A 9,245-nucleotide genomic window follows, 5' to 3' on the forward strand; every position below is an offset into this window, starting at 1 on the left:
TTTGTGTCAGTTTTCCTTTTAGAAACAGTCATACAATGAAGAGAAAGAACAAATGTGCCTTCAGTGTTAGTATTTTAAAAAAATAGTTAAAAAGTTAATGTAACTTAATTTGTTCGTGTTAAAATGTTTCTTTCCTGTACAAATGTTTGGTACCTGGTTTCATTTACACAACTGAGTGACAATGCAAATTGTCATTCATGTCTACAAACCAACAAAAGGATGTAATCCAACAGTCTGCACATTTAAATCACTGTTAATCCCTTGAAGCCATCATGATGAAAACCACAGCAGTAACAGATGAGGTTTCTAAATGTACCAAAGAGGGATTAAAGAATAAATAGTCTAATAGTCTGATTAGTCAATCCATGACCTCTAAATTAATAAGATTTTGCAGTTTAATATTTTTACTTACCATATAATTTAATTGATTTATGTGTGATCATTATGAGTGATATTTGTGAAGAGTTACTTTAGCAGCTCTCTCTCTATATAAAAAAGTGCACATATTTGAGAAAAGTGGTTAAACTGTACAGAAATTTGTTATAAACCTGTGAAAACTTGTGAATGTTGTAACTGCTCCCACAAGTTCCTTTACCAGTTTTACAAAGTCATTACTTCATTGGTTCTAAAACATCATTTAAAAAAGACTTTTAAACCTGCAACAGCCATTTCTATCTTATTGGGGCAGCTTAATCACAGCACTATTTCTAGCCCCAGTTAAAAGGATCAACAGTGAAGGAATGCTTAAAAGCTGCAGAAGAAGTCATGGGTGTTACTGACCTTTTGGTTACACAGCATTCCTTTGGGGTGTTTAATGCCAAATTGCCAATCCCACCCTTTTAAGCAAAGCAGGATTTTAGTCCAGGCTCAGCTGTGTGAAAGGTATGTTAACCAGTTTCACTGTGTAAATATTTCTTTAGACACCGGTGCTGTACATGTGCAGTGCACATGCCTGATGAAGACCTAGATCACCTTCAGTTGCACCCATGTGTCTGACAAAACCCTGATCCCCAAACTAGTGAACAGGAGCAGGTTTACACACAAATGACTGTTGAGCACTCACAATTTTCAAGCAGGCTGGTTTTAATGTTCTTCACATAAATCTGATTCACACAATAAACAAGAACACATGTTGTGGTTGATTATCTTTTTTCACTTTCCATTTGTTGTCTTTGCAAAAGAAGGTCAAAGGTATGGTACAAGTGCGTAATGTCACCCCTGGAGCTGATATGCAGACACTGTCCTGCTCAGAGACACTCTGGCAGGGTTGGTTGCTGCCTCAAACATTTGACCACAATTACAAAAAGCCAAAAAAAAAAAAAAAGTAATAAGGTTTTGTTTTGATACATTTTGGCTGTTTTACAGTGAAAGATTCCAAAAAGCCAAAGGAATTAAAGGATATGTGCAGGAAAAAATGACAAAGCTTTCATATTAAGAATTCATGCGTTACAGCTGTAGTTCCTCTTGTTCGAATTGTAAGATATTATGTAGTACATAAATCAACAATATGTATACTAGGGGTTTGATTTGGAATCAGAAACTCTTCTCAGTAGAATACATGCCACTATCTATATAACTAACATTTACTGTTTATGTAATTTAAAATGAACTTTTCAGTTCACGTAGTGGTGTCTCAACTCTTTCTTTAAACTGTCTCTTCTATCTTTTTTGTTTCACTGGGGGTAGCTGTTAATGAACTTTAATATCTTCAATTCTAAGGCATGCATTCAGCTTAATTTATTCTTTTTACTACTTGATCTGACTCATGCTTCACAGCGTTCTCCATTCTGTAAGGAATAAGCTTGTAATGGGGAAATACTGAATCCTGTTGTTTTTTGGCCTCAAACATGGTCAAATTAATGAGCCTGGAGAGTCAGATGTAAAATATCCACGAGTCATAACACCTGAACGCCTAAACACAACATGGACATTTAGAACAAGAGGCAATAGGATGTGCAGGTATAGTAGATGTCAAAATTGCTTCATACCAGCAAGTTCTGCCTTTTTTAAAGCAGATAATATATTTACTGCAGGGGGCTGGGAAGGAATTTAGAGCCCCAGGAGAGAGTCCCCCCACCTCGATTCCCATTTCTCCTTCAATTGCATAGTCTTAGTATTATTTTGGCCATTATCCAGATATGGGGCCCTACATTTCAGGTACTCCTCAACCACACTAACATCTCTGTGTGAAAATGAAAGATTTGGACTTTTCCAAGATTTCATGAGATGAGTTAATTGTCTGTAAATAAGTGAGGGTAAAATGGTGCAGGTGAATGAGTTCATGCCTATTTTGAGAAACAAAGGAAAGAAGGGGAGGTGGTTTAAAGAGAAAGCTGGGATGTAGCCATGCTGATTTGGCTGGGCGCACACATCTGGCCTGATTCGACTTCCCACAGCCTCCTCCAAACATTTCAGGTCCTCTTGGTAAATCAGGAGCACTACAGCTGCACTGTGCATGACAGCACAAAATCTGTTGTTTTGCTGAGCACTCAAGTCAACTAAATTCTTGGATGGTGGACCTCCTCTTCTAAAAGCTGCAGTCACGCAGTGCTCTGTGAGGCCAGTGGGCTGCCAAACTGTGGTCCAGGGGATAACATAGGGTCGTCAGCAGAAAGAGGAATGATTAGATTATGGTAGTTGGACTCAGTGTACGTTTTAGCATTAAAAAGCATGATTGTATACAGATAAACAGATTCTAAAAACACATCTTAAAATGAAGTTCCTTTGACAATGAAAGTGTTTAAAGGAGCATTCTACAAATTTTACAAATCAAGACACCTGGACACAGAGTTTTGAAAAACACGTTTACCAGGGAGATTCTAATGAAACTCAACCACACTGCATTATGGGAAGTATATGGCAGTAGACTGTTTCTTATGTGGTACTGATGTACTAAGTATAACTGAGTACATATATTGAGGAATAAGAAGTTTAATGTAACATTTTTTGTATTTAATGTACAGACATACAGGTTAGCCACAAATCTTATGTCGTTTTCTATGAGTTTGGCCAACTTTTAAGTGCCTTTATAATACATGTACTATATTATAGAAAGGTTTTTTCACATATATGTTTTTGGTTATTTTAACTGTGAGCCCAGCGGCCTGGATATTGTGGAATAATGCGTCTGGACTACTGTAAAATGATATAAACGCTTGGAGCCGTATTGTGCCTTATACTGTTTGTACCCTATAAAATCCCCGAGCTGTGGCATCTGAAAAGCATCATCGTATTATAAAAGTCCTTTTGTCGTCAGGGCCGAACGGTAGTCAGCGTCGTGGATCTCAGGTTTCATGCGAGGGGCCTCCTCTTCTTGAACAGGGGCCGAGTTAGGTGGAGGAGGTGCGGGAGGAGCAGGAGGAGGAGGGGAGCAGGAGCCTGCAGGAATCAGAGCTCTCGCTTTTGTCCTGTTGTTCGGGACCCCGACACATGGGGTCAACGCAGGCTGCATGGGTTCATACTGAAGGTTGCTCAGGACGCGGACGCACGCTGACGCCGATGAGAGCGCGCGTTAATTAGGAAAACCTGGTTGAGCAATTAAGCGCGAGGAGAGACGACGCGCGGACTGGAGTTAAGGTGGGTGTTTGGCACCAGGAGAAGTTGGTTTAACTCTACTTTGATTTTTACAAGTTAATGAAACTTCATTTGAGCTGTTTGGCGCCCAGACAGTTTATTTTACGACCAGGGTTCTGTCTAAATTTACCAAGTCGGTTCCGCGTGACGAGGAGCAGTGGTTGCCGTGGAGCGGTGATTCGTCCCGTTTTCGTCCGTTTCAAGCCCCGGAGGGACCATTTGATCCAGTAAGACTTGGTAATATTCTCTGCTACAGCGAGTCCAAATGTTGTGAGGTCAGGATGTGATAGCAGTGCCAAATTAAAGCTACTTATACACCAAAAGTTCCCCCTCGGAGTGGCCAAACTCAATCCCAGCAGCATGTGGCATTAACATTACAGTGGTTTGTTTCTGCGTTAGTATCATATTTATAGTGGTTTAACATTCCTAACTAATCGTGTCTCTGACCCTTTAAACCATGCCTTCATCTTCTAATTCACAGGATTCTTGTTTGCCCACCAGACCCGGGCAGCACTTTGTTTTCCTTCAAGAATGCCACAATTTCCAAAACATTTCGGTCTGAGTCAGCAGAGCTTGTTCATAAACTTCAACAGTTCTGCTGAAGATCATTTAAAGCTCCTTTCATCGTCAACCTACTGCTTATTTGAAACAGACGAAGGAGCATGTCTTGTGGGTAAAGACATCAGCAAAGTCAGAAACTGTCTTCCACTGAGCAGTGGTTGATGTTCTCTTGCTGCTCAGAGTGCATGGGTATTTCATGTGCCCTCTCTGCTCCTTGAACCCTCAATCCAGCTTTCTGCTTTTGGTTAGACAGGAATGTTGACTTGCCTTTGCTTTGTCCAGATCCTTTGCCCAAAGCTCTGCAACCCCCTCCGTCTCCTCCTGGAGCAGAGTGACTCCTGAAGCACAACCATTAAATCATTTGAGCTGGCTTAGCCCACATGAGCAAATAAGCTACTGTTTAAAGCTGTCTTTGGTCAGCTTGTGGAAGGGGGGTATTGCATTTACTCGAGCCATGAAACCAGTTTGTCTTGGTCAGATCCGTTGTTGAATAGTGAGCTATGTTGTGTTTACCTTTGTGTTGTTATCTATAGAGGAGAGAATCCCTGAGGACATTTAACAGTGTGTTAAGAAGTGGTGCTGCAGATATTTAGCTGTTGCTGTGGGTGGAGAGAGACTAACCTTTTCCCTTCGCCCTCTGCAAACCTTTCCTGACTCCACTGACATCATGATGGTGTTGACAGTTGACTCACACATTTGGCACTTTGTGGAGAATATTAAACTGAGCAGCCCATGCATGTATATAGTCTGTACCATGTTTCAGTCAAACACTATTTCTAACCTCTGTGTTGGCAAGGAGTCTAAATTTTCCAGGTGCTCTCATGTTTAGGTGAACGCAGTGTCGTCATAAGTTTGTTTAAAGCTTGATAAAGTAGCACACGGATAAGAAACTCCTTGGAAGTCAAATTCAGATGTCAGTCTCTGGCTTCTTGTGCCCAGCCTGCATGAAAAGTTTTTGATTCCATGGCCGTAGACTCATGTAAGTGACGCCTTTCGTTCCTCAGAAGATGGTTTTGGACGGGATTTTGCAAATTATGTCGTCTTGAACAAAGACAGCAATGTTTCAAGAAGCGAGGGCTGAATATTGCCTCACAAAGATCTGGAAGAGGAAACCAAACACAGCGCTGAGACAGGTGATGTTTAAAGGGACAATACACCGAGTTAAATTAGACTGTTCAACCTGTGCGAAACTAACACATGCATATGCATTTTAGGTGTAATTGTGAGGTAGAAATAAAACAGATGTCATTTTGCAGCTGTACTTGTTTCTGTCTCTAATTTTCTTTCAAAGTATAAAGTTGTCTGCTTTGTCCAACACCTCAGCCATTCCCTCAGGGAAAGTGTCTCTGAAGGCCAACACAAATGTCTGTTTTTGGAAGAAAATGTTTCTGGTCAGGCTCAGGCAAGTCACAGCAACCACATCTCAGTAAGTCAGGGTGCCAGTCTGGAGAAAGAAAAGGAACTGATGAGTAAAGTCCTGGAGATTAGACATGCCCACAGATGCTTGCTGTGGATAATGCTCTATTGTTGCAGTTAATCATTGCTGTTGGTTTGTCTGTTTCACCCTACTGAAAGTTGAAATTCAGAGTAGATGGGTCATTTCTGGTTCTTTATGTTTAGTGTCATTCAGATGTATCAGTTAAAATATAGTTTCAAATGTTTAGGCCAGCACAGACATTAGACCAAACTGAAACTGGATAGTTATTTTTTCTTTTAACTCAGAGCTGTATCCATTTAATTTCATCATTCAAGGCAAACTAATCTTGAAAGGTTAACAAAGTACCAGATAGTTTGACATCTGTTTTGTTTCCAGTTCCTCTTTTTTTAAAAAAAAAAAAAAAAAAAGAAAGAAAAATTCAGTGACCCACTTTATTGAAGGAGCAGTCACTTGGTTACTGAACTGAAAAAGAACAAGTTCTGATCTTTTCTTTGTTTAAAGATGTAATGTTTGACAGTGTGATTAAAAACTGAAATCCTAACTCCTTTCACTGCTGTAGTATCCAAAGCCACAGCACATCTCCTCACACCTAGCTGCAACATGCCAGCCAGCACTTTGTTGTTTAAGCAGCTTAGGCCTGTCGGTTTACAAAACTACCAGAACTAGTGCGCTCTGACCAACAGGACTGATTGTTGTGCAGTTCTTGCTGAGTTACCTGCAAGTCCCAGGGTTCTATGACTGTAAAGCATGTGTTTATTTCTTAGCTTTGTTGGTGATGCTGAACTAGAACTGCACCATCATTTAGATGTTTTTGTGGGTGTGTTAACCTTGTTGTTTGGTGCTTATCAGTTTGGGCCAATAAGGAAGATTTCCATATTGCTCATAGTTTTTAAAAGTTATTATTCACCAGTAATTTTTTTTTTTGAATAATCATTGCACTGTGAAATACTATAAAACATTCTAAATATCTCTCTCTCTCTCTCTCATCTTCAGAGGTGAATTAGCTCCTTGGACACCTTGGCATCATGAGTTGGAGCTTCCTAACTCGTCTGCTGGATGAGATCTCCAATCACTCAACCTTCGTGGGGAAGATCTGGCTGACGGTGCTCATCATCTTTCGCATCGTGCTGACAGCTGTCGGAGGTGAAACCATCTACTATGATGAACAGAGTAAATTTGTCTGCAACACACAACAGCCTGGGTGTGAGAATGTGTGCTATGATGCATTTGCACCACTTTCACATGTCCGATTCTGGATCTTCCAGGTGAGCCATGTCACTGAAAATATTATCTGCAGTGTGCATTTTCTGTCTTGGTAATCAAATCTAATTAAATAATCAAATCTAACTAAAATTGACCAATGTGGCTATGCTTTGTCCAGGTAATCATGATCACCACTCCCACCATTATGTACCTGGGCTTTGCCATGCACAAGATCGCCCGCATGACAGACAATGAATACTGTCATGGCCTGAAAAGGAAGAAAAGGGTGCCCATTGTGAGCCGTGGGGCTGCTCGGGACTATGAAGAGGCAGAGGACAATGGAGAGGAAGACCCAATGATCACTGAAGAAATTCAGCCAGAGAAGCCTGATAAAGCAGAAAAAAGTAGGGCAACAGAATGTTGTTACATTTTTAACGCTATCTAATTGGTTCTCTCATCTGTGATATAAACAAGTCGGACTGTTTCTGTATTTCAGGCTCAGAGAAAAAGCATGATGGTCGTCGGCGGATCCTGCGTGACGGTCTGATGAAGGTCTATGTATGCCAGCTGCTGTGGCGCTCTGCCTTTGAGATTGCCTTCCTTTTCGGCCAGTACATCCTGTATGGCTTCGAGGTGATACCCTCTTACGTTTGCACTCGCTCACCTTGCCCACACACAGTGGACTGCTTTGTGTCCCGCCCCACGGAGAAGACCATCTTCCTGCTGGTGATGTACGTGGTGTCTTTCCTCTGTCTTCTCCTCACCATCCTGGAGATCATTCATTTGGGGGTTGGAGGCATCCGTGACACCTTCCGCAGGCGAGCCACCCTCAACTCACGTGCCTCCCAACCACCTTCCTCGCGTTCCATACCAACAGCCCCACCAGGATACCATGCCACCATGAAGAAGGAGAAACTCAAAGGAGAGCAAATGGCTGACTCTGGAAGGGACAGTTTTGGGGATGAGGGATCATCATGCAGGGAGCTAGAGCGGTTGAGAAGGCATCTGAAGCTGGCCCAGCAGCACCTTGACTTAGCTTACCAGGCAGATGAAGAAAGCCCTTCACGAAGCAGTAGCCCAGAGGTCAACACAGCTGCACAGACGGCTGCTGAGCAGAACCGCCTCAACTTGGCCCAGGAAAAGCAGGGAGAGGCAAGCGAGAAAGGTAACGAGGCATTCAGTCAAATTTTACAGGCTCCAGCTTCAATAAACAAGTGACAACAGCCCCTTATTTGCTGTATTCTTGCAGTGTTTTGAGATAATCCAAATCTTATAATAATAAATTAATTATCCAACAGTGTTAAACTGAAAAACTTTCCGTGGTACCAACTTCTCAGAACTAAGGATTTGTGACTTTCCCCTGCTTTAAAAAATGGGTTTTATACCATTGAGTTAAAGGGGGTAAAAAAAAAAAGCAAATCTTCTGCAGTGTTTGATATTTTAGAAATATTTTTTTACATAAATATTTTCTAGACCAGGCTTGCAACTTGAGTCTTCAAGTGGACAAAAACTTATGTAATGGATGATTCATCTATATTGTGACATTTTCTAATACCTTGCCCAGGTTTATTTCTGCCACATAAAGCCAAGCTTCGTCAGTAAAACATCTTACCCATAAAAGAACCTTTTGAAAAATTCAACTTTAAGTGGAAGTATATGCTCAACTTTTCTATTTTGTCTCTTCTTCTCCCAGGAATACATGCCTGAACGTGCTTCCTGCCTCAAATGTCTGTCCTTCCATTCCTACTGGCCTTAAACACATGGGGGAAGCACATACGGGAATGCAGTCAGACCACTGAGGCAGACCAAAGCATGTGTGTGTGTGTGTGAGTGTGTGTGTTTATATGCATGTGTGGATGAGAGAAATGAGCCTTTCAGTATTATGGTCAGTCCAAAACAGAAATGTTGACCAAGTTGTGCTGTGTTGTGACAAATGGTTCATCTCCACGACTCCAAACTTGAAATCCTTCCACATCTCAAGTTTCTGCTTGCCGACCTGTGTCTCAACCTCCACTGTGCCTTCAGCTAAAACCTTGTGTACACCCTGCTCTTTCGCCCACTCTGTTTTAGTGGCCATGCAGTAATCCTCATCCATTAGATCTTGGAAGGAGTAGGGTAAGGTTTAAACTCGGTAAACTTGGTAAACTTTTTTTTTTGTCTTCTCTTTTTATAATATGTTGCCAAATATTAACATCTCACTCTGTTTAGGCTTGTTGGCCTTAGAGAAACAAAGCCTTAGGTCATGTCATTTCTGAAGCGTGTGCAGTTTTTTTTTTTTTTTTTTTTCTCCTCTCCAGTAAGGGTGGCTTAACTTGTGCAAGATGAGTCATGTGTCATGTTTAATTTAAATAGATGTAATGATAGGCATTCATTGATGTTTATTAGCCACAAGCCACACCATTTCAGAAATGTTTGACAGATTTTTGAAGCCTGTATATTTACTCAAATCAACTAAAATGTTTACCTGGGA

General features: G+C 41.1%; 1 protein-coding gene across 2 annotated transcripts; it reads left to right on the forward strand.

Annotated features, from left to right (window-relative positions):
• The first annotated feature begins 3,373 nt into the window (after positions 1–3,373).
• Positions 3,374–9,030, forward strand: LOC113127512 (gap junction gamma-1 protein-like). 2 transcript variants are annotated; one of them, XM_026302188.1, is made up of 5 exons: positions 3,374–3,576; positions 6,566–6,837; positions 6,954–7,179; positions 7,272–7,940; positions 8,469–9,030. In XM_026302188.1, the coding sequence occupies exons 2-5, from the start codon at positions 6,598–6,600 to the stop codon at positions 8,480–8,482; spliced, it is 1,149 nt and encodes a 382-aa protein (XP_026157973.1). In that variant the 5' UTR covers positions 3,374–3,576; positions 6,566–6,597; the 3' UTR covers positions 8,483–9,030. The 2 variants fall into 2 exon arrangements, with proteins under 2 accessions (XP_026157973.1, XP_026157974.1); XM_026302189.1 differs by lacking the exon at positions 3,374–3,576 and adding an exon at positions 5,183–5,267.
• The last annotated feature ends 215 nt before the right edge of the window (positions 9,031–9,245 follow it).

The sequence above is a fragment of the Mastacembelus armatus genome, chromosome 2, assembly GCF_900324485.2.
Source record: "Mastacembelus armatus chromosome 2, fMasArm1.2, whole genome shotgun sequence".
NCBI classification, from domain to species: Eukaryota; Metazoa; Chordata; class Actinopteri; order Synbranchiformes; family Mastacembelidae; genus Mastacembelus; species Mastacembelus armatus.

Bases quoted from the DNA above. Each gene is read 5' to 3' on its own strand.
- LOC113127512 (XM_026302188.1), top strand. From the start codon at position 6,598: ATGAGTTGGAGCTTCCTAACTCGTCTGCTGGATGAGATCTCCAATCAC. The intron at 6,838-6,953 runs GTGAGCCATGTC...TGCTTTGTCCAG, and splicing joins TCCGATTCTGGATCTTCCAG to GTAATCATGATCACCACTCC. The intron at 7,180-7,271 runs GTAGGGCAACAG...TCTGTATTTCAG, and splicing joins GCCTGATAAAGCAGAAAAAA to GCTCAGAGAAAAAGCATGAT.